This window comes from Ochotona curzoniae, unplaced genomic scaffold, assembly GCF_017591425.1.
Source record: "Ochotona curzoniae isolate NIBS_2020 unplaced genomic scaffold, NIBS_Ocur_1.0 contig_1274, whole genome shotgun sequence".
NCBI lineage: Eukaryota > Metazoa > Chordata > Mammalia > Lagomorpha > Ochotonidae > Ochotona > Ochotona curzoniae.
The window spans coordinates 9,438,803-9,455,665 of record NW_024465023.1 but is presented as its reverse complement, the minus strand read 5'-3'; the positions used below and the strand labels follow the sequence as shown (position 1 = coordinate 9,455,665).

Here is a 16,863-nt window from a genome sequence, read left to right as displayed (position 1 = left end):
TGAATTGAGCAAAGCCGAGGATAGACTAAAGGTGTGCTGGGTGGTACCAGGCAAATTCACAGAGGCAAGCCTAAGTGATTGTGTACTGAAATCCAGCAGTGGTGGTTTGTGCTTATATTACTCTGCCCTGTTTTTGTTCTGTTTTAATATATTTTTGTTTATTTGAAGGGCAGACTTACAGATTCTTCCATCTACTGGTTCACTTCCCAGATGGTCACAGTGGGCAAGGCTGAAACCAGGAATTTGAAGCTGCTCTTTGGTCTCCCACAATGGGTGCAGGGACACAGGTTCTTAGGCCATCTTCCAGTGCTTTCCCAGGCATTTTAGCTGGAAGCTAGCTCAGAAGTGGAGCAGCTTGGACTTAAACTGGTGGCCATATGGGATGCCACCTTCACAGGAGGAGGCTTAATTTGCTATACCTCAACACTGGTCCCTCTGTTATGTTCTTGTAAGCAGTTTCATGATAGCTTCTGACTCCAAAGTGCTATGGCTTCCATGTCCCAAGAAATGTGAAAGCAAACTGGGGAAACAGGACATCCTTCCCACTTATTTTCTTGTAATGGGCCTGAACTTCCACAAGCTCCTTGGCCGACTTCCCTTGGGTAGAATCAGCACAGCCATATCTGGCAGGAAGGGTAGCTAGGAAAAACAAAGACCTTGCAAAAGGGGACATCACGAGGTTGCCCTTAAAAGGACTCAGTGGCTAAATCCTCATCTTGCACATGCTGAGATCCCATATGGGACCTGGTTCATGTCCCAACTGCTCCGCTTCCCATCCTGCTCCCTGCTTGTGGCCTGGGAAAGCAGTGGAGGACGGCCCAAAGCCTTGGGACCCTGCACCCATGTGGGAGACCCTGAAGAAGCTCCTGGCTCCTGGCTTCGGATTGACTCAGCTCTGGCCATTGTGGCTACTTGGGGAGTGAACCAGTGGACAGAAGATTTTTCTGTCTCTCCCTCTGTGTAAGTCTGTCTTTCCAATAAAACTAGATCTTTTTGAAAAACTGACTGGAAATCATCCAATTGCTCTAAGTTGAAAGAAGCTATCATCTGTGAGATGAAACAAGTCAAGTCTAGGGCAAAAAACTATTTATTGGATTTACCTGGCTGCCCAGGTAAATGAAGACTGGGGAGCCTGCTGAAGGGCAATGAGAAGCATCAATTCAGATTGACAAGATTCAGCAGGGCTTCAAGAGCAGCTATTATAGGGCGAAAGCAAACAAACTTGTCATAATAAATTAATGAGGCTCGTTTAAATTTCAAAAAAGCAGCTATTATGTGCCAGACCCAAGTCATGCCACTTTGGTGACACCCAAGTGAAAGCTCTTCCTTAAAGCTTACACACCTGAGTTGTGATACCCCCTTCCTCCATCTGGGTCAGATCTGGCTAGGGGCTGGAATCACAGCAGTAGACATACTGTGTCACAAAGGCTAGCTGAAAATAAGGGGTAAATAAGATCCTGTGGGGAAGTGGAGGTGGGTCATGCTGAGAGGTGTGAGTGTGCATGGGCCTAGGGGATAGGCAAGGTTTGTTTCTGCTTGTGGGGAATGAGTGGTGACAGTGAGGGAAGTCATAAACAGCCCCACAATCATGAGGCTGCCTTGGGGAGATTACAGCACATCTAGATGGAGACAGCCAATAGGCACGGAGGTGCTAGGAGCTACCGAGGAAGATATCAAAGGTACTGCAACCCAAACAATGGTTCTCAATTGGGGACAGTTCTCCCCCACACCTGCACTCTCTCCCCTGGGAGACAACTGGTGGTAGAATTCAGGGGTAAGACTAAACATCTCAGTTCCCCCACAACAAATAAATAACAGTGTGGAGGTTAAAAACTTGTCAATTCTCAAACTTTTGCTGTCATGATCCTCTTACACTCTAAAAAGTGGAAGAGGCCCAAAGAATTTTCTTCTACCTGTATCAGGTAGCCTCTAGATAATTCTACAATAAACACACCAGAGAATGAAATTAACAAAGTATTGTGAAAATAGTTTGGACTTTTTGAATCCCCAGTGAATGTTTCCTGGACCAATAGACAACCTGGCACCACAGAGAATCCCTGGCCTGGTGTTTAAAGTCACTGGAAGCAGGGTTCAACTGCTGGAACAGCACACAACACTACCACTTACTATCCACCGCGCACTGCACTACCACTTACTATCCTGGAAGCAGTGAGGTAGCATTTCTGGTCCTCAGCTTCCCGCATAGTTGGCCCTGGGCAACAAGGATACTATGTACTCCCCGAGGTTACTATTTAAGTGCAATAAAGCACTTCAACTGGTTAGATTATTACTGATCATTGCTGTGACTCCAATGGAACAGTCAGGGCCTGGGGCTAATGTGTCTGGAACATGCTACAGTCTGTTAGTCTAGTGCATACGTTTCTTTCAGGAAGAGATGCAATGACCCACAGGCTTGAGCTGCTGTTTGGACATGCAGAACTCTAGCACAAAGTTTTCACAGATGAGAACAGCAGTTTAATGAAGGAAGGGCATTGTAGTGTAGAGATAACAGAAACATTGCTCCGAGGGCAAAGGTCCGTAGTCTTCAGCAAAGTACACAGCTGGGAAGACTGGGGACCTTTGTTTGCAGCACCCCACCTTGTCCTCACCTACCCCTGGAACCTTGACTTCGGTCTTCCAAACAACCTTTTACCCTAACTCAACATGGCGTTAGAGTCCCACGACCCATTAGTTGTCTTGGTTCCCAACTCGATGCTTTACCCTGCCTATTGGTCGTCCTCTGCCTAATGCCCGCCCAGCCCCCCAGCTCGTCCGAGAGTGGGGGTCCACTTCCAAGATGGCAGTAGCCCCCTGGTTACTAGGGGGGCTCTGCTTCCGTTTCCGGTCTCCGAATCCGGAAGTGGCAATCGAGGGTCTTCCTATCTTCAGTTGCGTCGGCAGTGAGAGGACGAACGGCGATGGCGGCGGTCGCAGCGGGCCGAGCTGCGGCCGCAAAGGCGGCCGAGGACAGACAGCCTCAGTCCGAGGCACTGCCAGGCCTCGACAGCCAACGACAGCAGATAGAAAACGGCGAGAATGGGCGACGGCGTCCTCTGCGAACTGGCGAAAGCTGGTGAGATTGGCGGCCGCGGAGCCCGTGTTAGAGGGGGACGGCGGGGGCGTTAAGGACCGCGGAGGATTTGCTAAGCCCAGGTCCGCGGAGAAGTGCTGGAGGGGGCGGGGGAAGGGCTGCTGGGCCCGCTGGAGAGAGGGGCGGGGCCGTACTGGAGGTGAATGGCTCTGGCTGGGAAAGGGGAGGGGCCTAACGACTTAGCCTAACGACTGAGAACAAAATAGGACTGCTTGTGGGGGCGGGACCTGAAAGGAGCAGTCCTGGGAGGTGGGACCGCACCAGCGTGTCCCGTTAGGAGCTTGGGAAGAAGGTGGACCTGGCAACATCATGCTGGGGGCGTGGTCTGCCCTGTCTATGGGGGCGGGAAGTTTTGGGGACGTCAGCAGGATCGGTGCCCACGGCTGCCGACCGTTGGGAACGGCTGCCGACCGTTGGGAACGAACCGGAGCTCGTGACGGAGGGTTCGGGGGGCGTGGCCTGAGTCCTGGGACAGACTGGAGAGGAGGGGGTGCCAATCAGGCAGAAAATGGCGACTGCAAATGAGTAAAGTTTGTGACGCGTCGAGCTTTTTGACTCAGGAGGAGGAGCTCTTTCTCCTAGGAAGGGAGGAGGTGCAGGTGATTAGCCTGGGAGGGGCCTTGATATGCAGTTAAGTTTTCTATTTTAGTGCTTTTACACCCAGGATAGTTATTGAAATCACTGCATATCTTGGTAAATCCGGTTTTATCGATTACTTTGTTAATCAGTTCCTTTCTGAAATTTACTGGTTTGGGTTTTTTTTTTTCCAACTGAATTGCGTCTCGCCTTTCAAATTTTGAAATCTGTAAAACGTAAAAGATTATAGCATAAAGTATTTAGGACATATTACTTGTCCAGGATCCTACCAAAATAAACTACCTGTATTCTTCAGAAATATGATTGTAAAGAAGATGCAAGGAAAGTTACAGATTGAAAGAATTGCTTTTGTTTAACAAGTTCCAGTATAATTAAATGCAACATGTGCTCCTCAGTTGGCTCCTTGAGTATTTATTCCCTTATAAAATGATTTTTCATGTTTTACTATAAAAGAAGAAAAGCAACAAGATGAAATGTAGCTGAAGTTCATGGGTTACACTTTAGTGTTGTTACTTTGTGGTAATTGTGTTTCTCATTGAAGTTCCTTGTTTTTAGCAAATGCATACTGAAAAAATGTACAGGTAAACAACAAGCCTCGTGCAAGCAGCTTATTTCCATGGAATATGCAAAAATGCACATGAAAGGGTTATCAAAGACTTTGATGAAGCATATAAAATCAAATAAGAATCAGGTTCAGGAGACCTGTTGTAAAATGCGGTGATTCATGTTAATAATGATGTATTGTGTTTTTCAAAACTGCTGGCCCATTTTAAATGTCCTCACCCCAGGGGAGAGGGTATTAATTAGTATATCATGCAATGGATATGTTAACTGGCTTTAGTCATCCCACAGGTGTCAAAACACCTTGTATATCACAAATATGCAGGATGTTTTCGTATTTTAAAACCAAAATCCGTTTTGTTGGCAAAGAGAGCAGGAGACCACTTTAAAAAAAAATAAATTATCCCCAAGGGCATATAAAGAAGCAATACTTGATAAAATGGGTAAAACGTTAGATTTGGAAAATCTGGATGCAGGGCTTACAAGGAATTCTTTGTGTATATATATTCCATTTTGTGAGTATTACAAAGTTTAAAAATATATAAATAAATAACTTCACCACCAGGCTAACTAAGATTCCAAACCGTACCTTAAGAAATCCTCCTGGCCACCGCCCAGAGGGAGGAACACTCCTCTCCCCATCCCTGGAAAGTGCTCCGGGTCAGCTGCATCTTTTGCTCCAGTCTTTTACCACCTGTGTGTGCATTCCTAAATAATGGTTATTGTTCAAGCTTTTCCTTTACACCTATGGAATGTGCATGTGTATGAAGTTATACTTTGTATGTAACACATATGACATGGCCGTGAGCCCTTGTGTCAAGCATGTGCAGCACTCAGGGTGTTTGCCGTGGCTGCTTTTTCAGGGTGGTGGCTGACTATATCTGTCTCTTTACCATGGGTCTTAAGTCGTTTTGAGATGTGTAGCATGTTCATTTCTTACAGTGTTCTGCCACCTGCCCAGTGTAAATACTAAATGCTTATAATCACTTCCAGAGCTTTAAGAGGCTGGGACACTGCTTGCCTTCTGTCGCCTCTGCCATCTCTCCGGTGACGCACTCCTTTCCTCTTTCTCCATCAGGGTCGGCCATATTGGACCCCTGCTGTTCCTTCACCACTTGAAACCTTAGATGCTTTCCTAATGCCCTTTTCCTGCTCTGCTCTGCCCTGCTTTTTCTGTTCTTTAGTTACGGAAGCAGTGAAGTGTGCATTCCTGTTGCTGGGGAGATAAATTGAAATTCCCCAGTCAGGAATTTAAAACCAAGCTCAATGTTTCTCCACCATTACGTCATCACTGTCCAGCAAGGAAAAGCCTCAGTCCATTCTGAAAACAAGTGATAAGCAGGATGTGTGTAGGCCACCTGGAAAAGTTTACAAGGGCCTCGGGGCTTTGTTTCTTGTACCCTTCCTGTCATCAGAGCCTTGTCAGGACTGTGTCACTGGCAGATAAGACATGCGATCCTGCCATTCTTGGCAGCAGCCTGTAGAGTTACCCCACCAGTACCAGATTTCCTTTTGTAGTGATGACAGTGTTTTGGAGCTAGGTAGAGGTTGTGGTCACACACCATTGTGAATGTTCTACAACTTGATTTTACCGAAAACACCGAGAAGCAAAATTGTGAGTGTTCTAAATGCCCCTAAATTGTTCAGCTCCAACTGGCTAAATTTATGTTATGTAAATCTCACCTCATTAAAGAAAGTCATCACCCCAATGCTAGTTCAGCTCTTGTGGGCATCATGACTTTTTTGTTGTTGTTGCTAAACACTCTTTAATTGGTTAAAGGCTGATCTGCTTAGATGAGAGTGAAGTATCTTGAGGCTAATTTGCTGCACATTTTACAGGCATTTGCTACAGTGCTCAGGAACTTCGTGTTTAAAAAGCATTTTGGAGTCACAGACAACCCCCAAGTAATGGGACCTTGTATGAGTAGTGATAGTTGCATTCTCCATCTTGTCAGCTGGCAGGGCTGGGTGAGGATGGTGAATTAAATTTGCTTGTTTGAATTGATTCAGTTTCTAGGAAGAGTTACATTTTAAGAATCAGCTCAAATCTGTAACAGAATAACCTGAGAAGTTATTCTGAGTTTTGAGTCTATCTGAGGGTGAACACTGTGCAGTCAGGAGGAGCTAGGGAGTGTCTAGCAGGTCTTTGCAGGGTGGGTGCAGACTTGGCCAGCAGAGGTAAGCGGTCCTGGGGCCCTTGAGCAGGTAAAGGCAGGCAGCGTGGTTGGGTTCAGAGCCTTGCAGCAATGGATGAATGGGTAGTGGTGGTGGAAGGGAAAGCAACATTGTGGTTTAGGAAGTGAACCCTGGAAATGTTGTCAGATATTTATGTTAGCGGATCTCATTGTAATTGGCCTAGCAAGATAGGCTTCTTCTTTTTTTTTTTTTTAAGTTTGAGAAATGAAAGCTTTTATATACATTTTGAACTGATTGAAGCTTAGAACCTGTCAAAGAAATGTGATCATTTTTACTGCCTTTCTTTCATGGGTAAAGGCACAGTTTTAGGAGTGTATGTAATAGTGTGGGTATTTGGTGGGGGGCGCGGCAAGGCAAGAGAGATCTTTTATCTGCTGGCTCATGCCCTGTGAATGATCCTGAAACCAACAGTAGCACCTTTGTCAGGATTGCCACCTGGCCTGACTGTGAGACATCCTGATCTCAAAGCTACTGTGTCTCCAGGTTTGTGATTTGTTCAGTTTTTAAGTGTCTTTGCATTGATGTTAATTCTTGCTAAAAGGCTAAAAAACAAATAAAGCAGTGCCTCCCTGTGCTTTGAAGGTAATATAAACCATAGATTAGCATTATGGAATGAATTATTGTGGAGGCAAAACCAATGATAAGGGAGAGGGTGAAATTGTGTGAAGGATAGGGTTGATGGCAGGTTGAGCCAGGGTTGTTTTCCACATGTGAGCATAAGATTTATTTATTTTTATTGGAAAGGTCAGATTTATGGAGAGGAGGAGAGACAGAAGGATTGATCCTCTGACCACTGGTGCACTGCCCAAATGGCTGTAACAGCCAAAACAGCTGATTTGAAGCCAGGAGTTTCCTCCAGGTCTCCTATGTGAGTGCAGGGTCCCAAGGCTTTGGACTGTCCTTGACTGCTTTCCCAGGCCACAAGCAGGGAGCTGGATGGGAAGTGGGGCTGCTGGGATTAGAACAGGCACCCATATGGGATCCTGGTGTATTCAAGGCAAGGACTTTAGCCGCTAGGCTACTGTGCTGGCCCATGCTACTATTTGTAGTGTGATGGCTGTGAGTGGTATAAGGAATCCTCCCTCCTGTCCTTGCTAATCGTGTAACACCCTGTTCCCTGTCTGGCCCAGGTTCCTTGTGGAGCAGCGCTGGTATAAACAGTGGGAGCTGTATGTGCAGGGAGGCGATCAGAACTCGTGTACCTTTCCTGGCAGTATCAACAATGCCATTCTCTTTGAAGGTATGAGGTCTCTCCCCCGTGCCCTCACCAACTTAGCCCAGGAGTTCTTGTCCCCTCTGTCCCTACAAATGACCAGAGAAGCTCATTCTGCAAGCTAGGTTATGAATCAAATGACCAAAAGAGATTCATTGGTTTCTTTTCTTGGTTCTCTTTCTGCTTCTTCTTCATCAGATCAGATAAGCTGGCGTCTGAAGAAAGGCTTGGTAGAAGGCAAGGATTATGTGCTGCTGCCAGCAGCTGCTTGGAATAACATGGTCAGCTGGTATGGCCTAGAGCATGGCCAGCCACCCATTGAGCGAAAGGTATAGTGGTTGGAGGGGGGCGGATACTGCTGAGGGGTAGAGTCCCTGGGAGGTTGGGTGCAAGGATGGACTTGCCAGATATAGGATGGCTCCAGACCTGTGTGTATGCATGTCCGTATTTTCTGTGTAGTTCTACCAGTGTATGCTCACAACTCACGGCACAGGTGTCTGTGTGTGTGAGCTGGTTGAGATCCTTTCACAGATAGCATGTGTCTTGGTATGGTACTGTTGAAAACCAGCGAGTTTGCTCCTTCAATCCCACATCCTTGCGCCCGTGTCTGTGTGCATCCTGTGTGAACATGCCCGTGTGTGGACCGCTGCCTTCACAGGTTGTAGAGCTATCCAACATGAGGAAGGTGGAGGTGTACCCGGTAGAGCTGCTGCTCGTCCGACACAATGATATGAGCACAACTCGCACTGTTAAATTCAGCCACATGGACTCTGTCGGTGAGTCCAGGGGTCATGGAATGAGTTGGTGTTCCTGAGAATTGCAGCTCAGTGGCATGAGTGTGCGTGGAAGGAGACCATGGCACACTGGAACATACACTGATCAGATTTCAGAGGACTGAGAAGCATTGGCTAGGTCAGGTAGAGTGATTTGGTGTTGGGGGAGAAGTTCTGCTCGGGGTACATTGTGAGTGCTGGCTGTGGCTCAGTCACTGGAAGATTGATGGGGACACAGGTACAAGGTTTGTAAGGATGGGTCAGGGATGCTAAAATGGGTCAATCACTCTGAGTCCAGAGAAGATCTTGAATGTGTTCCCTCTGCCTGCCCAGACCATGTCCTGCTCACGGCTCGGGAACAATTCCTGGTGGAACCGCAGAGAGACACACGGCTGTGGGCCAAGAACTCGGATGGCACTCTTGATCGCCTGTGCGACCCACACATCACAGTGTTTGACGCTGCCCTCGAGTCTGGGCAGGTGAGAGTCGGGAGGACTTTGCTGCTCAGGAAGGCTGGTGGTGTCCAGTTGCGGGAAGTGAGAGCAAGGTGCCCCTCAGGCCCTCCATCAATGCTTTTTTTTCCCCCTCCTTGCTGCTTTTCTCATCCAGTTAATCATCATGGAGACCCGAAACAAAGATGGCACTTGGCCCAGCGCACAGCTGCATGTCATGTAAGCCTCCTGGCAGGGGGAGTATGGTCCAGAGTAGGGGTACCCTGTGGTAAGCCAAATGATTGTGCCCTCATGCGGTAGGCCTTCAGAAAACAAGTTTCTCCTTCAACTCAGGAACATGTCGGAAGAAGATGAGGACTTCCAGGGCCAACCGGGAATCTGTGGTCTCACCAATCTGGGCAACACATGCTTCATGAACTCAGCCCTGCAGGTTGGACCATGAGAGCAGGATCTGTCACAGCCACAGGGGTGGGCTCCAGGAGCTGGGGACAGAGAAGAGACTGGGGGAACACAGGACACGGGATTGGTTTGGAAGCCAGGGCCTCACAGGGCAGCATGCTCATATGTATTCCTGAGATAGGAACTCCCTCTGCTTTCCCTCCACCCCTTCCCTGGGCTCCTCTTTGCTGCCCCTCTCTCTTCTCGGCAAATGCTAACATCTTCTTTACCCTGATTTCCCTTTCCCTCCCCTCTTCCTTTCCTCTGTCCTCTCTGTGGCTGCCTTCTCTCTCTCCACTGCCCCTTTGCCCTGGCCCTGCTCCCTACAGTGCCTCAGCAACGTGCCACAGCTCACGGAGTACTTCCTCAACAACCGCTATGTACACGAGCTCAACTTCCGCAACCCGCTAGGCATGAAGGGTGAACTCGCAGAGGCCTACGCAGACCTGGTGAAGCAGGCATGGTCCGGCCACCACCGCTCCATTGTGCCCCACGTGTTCAAGGTGTGATGTCACCCCAGGGTGCCCTCACCCCCACCCTGTACTTCTCTTGCCTCTGCCAACTAACGGCCTCTCTTCTCACCCTCTTCTGCTCTGCCTACCATAGAACAAAGTGGGTCACTTTGCCTCCCAGTTTCTGGGCTACCAACAGCACGACTCCCAGGAGCTGCTGTCATTCCTCTTGGATGGGCTGCACGAGGACCTGAACCGGGTCAAGAAGAAGGAGTATGTGGAGCTGCGCGATGCTGCTGGGCGGCCAGATCAGGTGGGGTGCTCTGGAAAGGTCCCTTGCAGTCAGCGTGGCTTCTGCCTCGTTTGGTGGCCTCCCCTGGGATTTCTAGTGCCCAACCGATTCCTGTGACTCCTCCTGCCTCAGTCTCAGCCCTTTTACCCACCCACAGTCAACCCTAACCCAAGGTCTTACCCTAGATAAACCAAACCCCAGCTCTTAGAGCAAACCAAGTGTTCATATAGCCTCTGGTTGGGATGCTTCTTCTGTACTTTGGCAGTGGCCTCCTCTTTCATCTTGGGCGAATCCCAAACTGTAGTTTCCACCTGTCCTGGGCAACTCCCCTCCCCCAACCCATCATGACACTTCCAACAGGAGGTCGCTCAGGAGGCCTGGTACAACCACAAACGTCGGAATGATTCTGTGATTGTGGATACTTTCCACGGACTCTTCAAGTCCACGCTGGTGTGCCCTGATTGTGGCCACGTGTCTGTGACCTTTGACCCGTTCTGCTACCTCAGCGTCCCACTTCCTGTCAGCCACAAGAGGGTCATGGAGGTCTTCTTTATCCCCATGGATCCCCGCCGCAAGCCTGAACAGGTATGGGTGGTGTGATAAAGGACAGTGAGTTGGACTTTGGTACTCTGCCCAGCCTCGGGCTCCCTGGATCCGTTTATCTCAAACCCTTCTGATCTTTCATGATACTCTTTCTCCCTTCAGCACCGCATTGTGGTCCCCAAAAAAGGCAATATCTCGGATCTGTGTGTGGCTTTATCTAAACACACCGGTATTGCACCAGACAGGGTGAGACTCTTAACAGGAAGCCCTGAGGGGGGTGAGATTCAGGGGCAAGGAGGCACAAGGGTCCGGGGAACACCTTGCAGGCTGACCAGTATCCTCTCATCCCATTCCCAGATGATGGTGGCTGATGTCTTCAGCCACCGCTTCTATAAGCTGTACCAGCTGGAGGACCCTCTAAGTACCATCTTGGACCGTGATGATATCTTCGTGTGAGTCAAGGGGCCCCAGGGAGATGGTGCTTTCTCGGACTAGATCTACTTCATTTTTAACGGTGCACACTAGCTAAACGGCCTTCTTCTTTCTTCTGCCTCGTTCACCTGGCCCCATGCACAGGTTTTTGGCTGGGCCAGGGGTCTTGGGCTATCAGCAACTTGAGTGCTGAATACCTTAATATGAGCTGTCCCTGGGAGTTCTTCCTCATTACAGGAGAGAAGCTGCTATTTTGTTCTTTAGTCACTCAGCACCCAGTAGGCCCCTTCTGTGTTCCAGACCCTGAGCTAAACTCCTTAATCTGTCAAAGGCTTCACAACAGGGGGGTTTGAAATATAGAACACTAAGATGCTTTCTGAACATGGGAACATTCAGAACAATTTGCAAGTCTTTGGGTAACTAAAAACATAGGAAAATATGAGCAGAAAAGTGTGTGTGTGTGTGTGTGTGTGTGTATGCACATTTAAGATTTGAAAGGTAAGCAGCAGAGAGAAGGAGAAGTTTCCATCTGTTGGTCCAGTCCGGAAATGGTCACGATGGCCAGGAGCCTGAGGCTCCATCCAGGTCTTCTCACATGGGCGGTAGGGGCCTGAGCTTGTTCTGGTGCTCTGCTAGGCACAGTAGTAGGGAGCTGTTTCCCAAGTAGAGCAGCTGCAACTCAGACCAGCACCCCAATACAAGATGTTAACATTTCAAATTAGCAATGTTACACTTGCTTAACTGGGTACACCACAAACCTTTTGTCACAGAAAAATGTTTGTTAACCCCTTACAGTGCTATACCAGAATACATTGTAAAACAGCATATAAATCATGTGTTATGGTTAAGTTGTCTTTATAGTTGGTGAAGCACAAAACAGGGATTTGTTTTTTTTCAGACTGTGATAGGGGAGGTGGGTAGAGCAACCTCAACAGAATCGGGGCTCTTTGGGCTGCTGTGATTGGGCATGACCCTCCACAGATACGAGGTGACAGGTCGGATTGAGGCAGCCGAGGGCTCAAGAGAGGACATTGTGGTTCCTGTCTATATGCGGGAGCGCACCCCGGCCCGAGACTACAACAACTCCTACTATGGTCTGATGCTTTTTGGCCACCCACTCCTGGTGTCAGTGCCCCGGGACCGGTTCTCCTGGGAAGGCCTGTATAACATCCTGATGTACCGGCTCTCGTAAGTGTCCCCTTCCGGGGGGGATGGGGGGTAGGGTGGGACCTGAACCTGGGCACTTAGCTGCTTCCCAATACCTCCCACAAGCACTTCTTATTATCTCTCAGCCACAGAATTTGGAGGGCTTTTGCCTTCTTGAGACCTCTGGCTTCAATGCTAGCCTGTCTTAGGTTCTAGAGACAGAGAGGTGAACAGGCCAGGCAGAGTGCAGAAATAAAACCTCACCTGACATGGCATTGTCTCCTCCATGGAAGGACCTTGTCTCTTTACTGAAAGGTTGTCACTGTACCTAAATCCCAGAGTACTACCTGCACCAAGGCCATGCGTCATCTTCATTTTACACATAGACGTTCCCTCTTGAGAGGCTCCTGACTGTGGCCCCACAGCACACTATGCCCTCCGACCCCTGCTCACACGCAAGCCTCTTCATGTGTCACATGTCACCTCATCAGACCTGCTAGGTGCAGGAGTGACTTCCCATGATCATCAGTCAAGTCCCAGGCTTTGCCCCTCCCCTGCCCTCCTTGTGCCCTCCCTTGGGAATTTCCTCTGCTCCGTTGCAGGCGCTACGTGACCAAACCGAGCTCAGATGATGAAGACGAAGGGGATGAGAAAGGTGAGGGAGAAGTGGGAAAGCGGGTCCACAAGGATGAGTATCTGTACGAGAGGTCCTGTGACCTGAGTTGGGGGTGAGGAGCCAGTGGTCAGTGGGTGGGGGCTCTGGGGCAGGACTGTAGATGTGGATTGCACGTTATCCCCAGGACTCTCACCTTCCCCTCTTCCGACACCACCACCCCCCCCCACCCCGTCCTAGGAGATGAAGACGACGATGAGGACGAGGACACCGATGACGAGGACAAAGATGCTATGCCTGGGCCCTCCACTCGGAGCAGCCTCCGAGAACCTGAGCTAGAGCAGGCTGGGCCCAGCTCTGGGATCGCAAGGAGGTGCCCCTTACTCTTGGATAACTGCCTTCGCTCATCCCAGTGGCCCCCGCGGCGACGACGCAAGCAACTGTTCACTCTTCAGACTGTGAACTCCAATGGGACCAGCGACCGCACAAACTCCTCTGAGGATGTCCAAGGTATTTCCTGTGGCAGGGAGCTGGACTTGGAATAGGAGGGGGTTGGGACTTCCTAGCAGTAGGGCCCATGACACCTCCCTGTTGCCCCACAGCCCAGCCATACATTGCCATTGACTGGGAGCCAGAGATGAAGCGTCGTTACTATGATGAAGTAGAGGCTGAGGTAAATGGGATCCCAGGAATGAAGGGGGGTGACATTCTGAGCTCATACCCCTCAACTCTTTACATGTCCTTATACCCCCCATTCCTGCCCCCGGACTTCACCAGCTGGAAGCAAGGCCAGCAAGGCCCAGTCCAGGTCTCGCCTGACCTTGGAACCTGAACGTGCATTGAGCATTCCAGGGGCCATAGGTTGCTAACACCAGTCCTGTGCTCTGGCCCCCTTAGGTGTCTCCCTTCCACCACTGCCTCTGCCCTCATACCCAGCCTTGCAACCGCCTGTTTGCTCCACTCTAGGGCTACGTAAAACATGACTGTGTCAGCTACATGCTGAAAAAAGCGCCTGTGCAGCTGCAGGAATGCATCGAGCTCTTCACCACGGTGGAGACCCTAGAGAAAGAGAACCCCTGGTGAGGCCCTGGGGGAGGGTGTGTGGGGGGTGTTACCTGCCCAAGCCTGCTGCCTCCGGAAATATGTCTCCTTCTACCTGCCCCCTCACTTGGGCCCTGCTTGCCACACAGGCACTAACACCTCAAGTGCATCCTCACCCCCAAATCTTGAGCTGGGCTGTTTCTTCACCCGTGGATGTTAGCTCCGGGCTGGGGTCTTTGAACAGTTATGATGCCCTGGGAAGACCTCTTACTACCCTGTTTGGCCCCACCCCTCCCCCAGCCTAGTTTGCCTTGCTTTCTAGCTCACTAACGCCATTTGTCCTGGATCTCTTCAGGCAATCTTTGCCTTCTCCATCAGATAAGGAGGGGAAAGACTGCTGGCTTGGCCTTAGAGTAGTTGGGGCGGGTGTTTGGGTAGGGTAAGCATAGAGAACCAGCAGGCAAACAAGGCTGGCACCCAAACAGAGGTGAAGTAGAACTGAGACATGAAGTAGTTCCCAAGGCTGGGTCAGTAGGCAATCAGCACGTACCAGGTGAGGGCTGTTTGAAATATGGAGGAAAATGTGAGGGATACAGACAGATTCTTCATTAAGACTAGCATTTCCTGGAGCAAAAGTCACACTGAAATACCACATTCTACCACATTATTGAGGAGGAGCACGTGCAGGAGGCAGTCAGGGGATGGCTCACTGAGCGTCTGAGAGGCTCTTAGCCAGGGGTCAGCAGACTGCAGCCCCAGGCAGGTTCAGACTGGAAGCACATCTCTGGGAGTCTCTGTGTGGCCCATGGCCCCAGCAGGCAGTGTGTACTCAGACTGGGTCTCGTCCCTGACACGGGCTGGGTGTGTGTAGGTACTGCCCCTCCTGCAAGCAGCACCAGCTGGCCACCAAGAAGCTGGACCTGTGGCTGCTGCCCGAGATTCTCATCATTCACCTGAAGCGCTTCTCCTACTCCAAGTTCTCCCGTGAGAAGCTCGACACCCTGGTGCAGTTTCCTATCCGGTGAGGCAGCAGGGCGAGGACAGGCTTGGGGTGAGGCAGGGGCGAGGGGGAGAGGGTGCTGGCAGGCAGTGTTCATGGCCTTGTCTTGATCTGCAGGGACCTGGATTTCTCTGAATTTGTCATCAAGCCACAGAACGAGTCGGCTCCAGAGCTGTACAAATATGATCTGATCGCGGTTTCCAACCACTATGGGGGCCTGCGCGATGGACACTGTATGTGCCAGGCCATGGGCAGGGGTGTACCCTGGGAGGGTTCTGGACTCGGAGGGGGGGGAAATATAAGGATACTCCCAGTGGATGACTAGATGGTGGGTGAGGCAAGGTTGCTGGGATGGGTATGGGCGTGGATGCCAACAGCTCTTGGGGCAGGAGGGCGGGCAGATGAGGATAGCTCCTGCTCCTTCCAGACACTACATTTGCCTGCAACAAGGACAGCGGCCAGTGGCACTACTTTGATGATAACAGCGTCTCCCCTGTGAATGAGAACCAGATTGAGGTACGACGTCAGCCCTCCTTTCTCCCTCCTCCCACCTGCCCCCGCCCCCTGAAGGTGGTGCTGAGTCCTGTCCTCTCCCGGCAGTCCAAGGCGGCCTACGTCCTCTTCTACCAGCGCCAGGATGTGGTGCGTCGCCGCCTGCAGTCTCAACGCCTGCAGTCCCAGCGTGGCGCATCCCATCCCCAGGCCTCTGCCAGCTCTGAATTTATGGATGTGAACTGAGCGGCCCTGGGGCCTGCCACAGGGAAGGAAGTCCTCCTGCCACCTTGCTTTTTGTGTCCACCCCCGCTCTCTTCTCTGTGTTCCGTGCCCCCACCAGTGTTAACGGCTTAATCGTGGCTACTGTTTCCTGTGCCGCTCCATTGCTGTCTCCTGGGAGGAGGAGATCATGCCCCCACCCCATCCCACCCCACCCTGCAGTGCGCTCCCTACCTGTGTGTCCCCCCTTAGAGCAGCACCCTCCTCTCCCAGTCTTTATTTATGGTTGTCCCCTTCCTTCTTTCTCACCCCAGAGTGTTCTTGAATGGCTGCTGTGGGGGTTCACTTGAACACAGAGTGTATTTTCTTATTGAAACATGTATCCTCTGCTGGTGTGTTATATATAAAGCGCATTGTGTTCCTTGTTCTGTGGTGTGTTTTTTTCCCCTCCCCAAAGCGTTTCGGAGAAGTGCTGGGTTCCACCTGACTGCTGGGTGCGTGTGATGTGTGCTCTTCCAAGTGGTCATTGCGTACTGTGCGTGTGCCACATGCTACTGTTTGGAGTGCTTTATTTTATTTTTATGGGATTTTTTTTTCCTTCTGCTTGAAAGGCAGAGTGACAGATCTTTTTTTTAATGTTTTATTTCAGAGCAAGTTTAGATTTACAAAGCAAAAATTATAACATAAATAATTGCCATATACCCCTTAGCCCTTTTCCCCTGTTAACATCTCCTATCCATATCTTGGTCATAATTAGCAAATCATACCTAGCTTTGCCTATTTTTTTTTGTTTGTTTTTAAATAAGACTCCTTTTATCCCTCTTGCCCCTCCAAATGAGTGAGCAAGAGTGGGGTAGCTCTTCTATCCACTTGTTTACTCCTTAAATGCCTGTAACAGCTAGACTTGGGCCAAGCTGAAGCCAGGAGTCCAGAACTCAATCCGTCTCCCACGTGGATGGTAGTGGCCAAAGTAGCTGGGTTGTTAGCTGCTGCCCTATCAGGCATATTGGCAGGAAGCTGGAATGGAAACAGAGCAGCTGGGATTTGAACTGGCACTGCAATATGGGGTGCAGGCAGCTGGAGCAGCAGCTTTTTTTTTTTTTTTTAAAGATTTATTTTTACTGGAAAGTCAGATATGCAGAGAGGAGGAAAGACAGAAAGGAAGATCTTCCATCCAATGATTCACTCCCCAAGTGAGCATAGCGTCCGGTGCTGCTCCAATCCAAAGCCAGGAACCAGGAACTTCTTCTGGGTCTCCCACTCGGGTGCAGAGTCCCAATGCTTTGGACTCTCCTCAACTGCTTTCCCA

At 50.1% G+C, this 16,863-nt stretch overlaps 1 protein-coding gene across 1 annotated transcript; it reads left to right on the top strand.

Moving 5' to 3' along the window:
• The first annotated feature begins 2,893 nt into the window (after positions 1 to 2,893).
• USP11 (ubiquitin specific peptidase 11) lies at positions 2,894 to 15,978 on the top strand. Its single transcript, XM_040999382.1, has 21 exons — positions 2,894 to 3,073; positions 7,576 to 7,685; positions 7,857 to 7,987; positions 8,317 to 8,434; positions 8,765 to 8,910; positions 9,041 to 9,102; positions 9,217 to 9,313; positions 9,651 to 9,824; positions 9,928 to 10,086; positions 10,426 to 10,650; positions 10,771 to 10,854; positions 10,966 to 11,060; positions 12,022 to 12,228; positions 12,789 to 12,841; positions 13,040 to 13,309; positions 13,402 to 13,472; positions 13,766 to 13,878; positions 14,712 to 14,861; positions 14,958 to 15,073; positions 15,268 to 15,356; positions 15,441 to 15,978. Exons 1-21 carry the CDS (start codon positions 2,919 to 2,921, stop codon positions 15,576 to 15,578), a joined length of 2,763 nt encoding a protein of 920 aa, XP_040855316.1. The 5' UTR covers positions 2,894 to 2,918; the 3' UTR covers positions 15,579 to 15,978.
• Positions 15,979 to 16,863: the final 885 nt, after the last annotated feature.

Excerpts from the sequence above, each read along its gene's own strand:
- USP11 (XM_040999382.1), top strand. The coding sequence starts at position 2,919 with ATGGCGGCGGTCGCAGCGGGCCGAGCTGCGGCCGCAAAGGCGGCCGAG. Across the intron at positions 9,825-9,927 it reads TTGTGCCCCACGTGTTCAAG|AACAAAGTGGGTCACTTTGC; the intron begins GTGTGATGTCAC and ends TGCCTACCATAG. Across the intron at positions 11,061-12,021 it reads GACCGTGATGATATCTTCGT|ATACGAGGTGACAGGTCGGA; the intron begins GTGAGTCAAGGG and ends GACCCTCCACAG.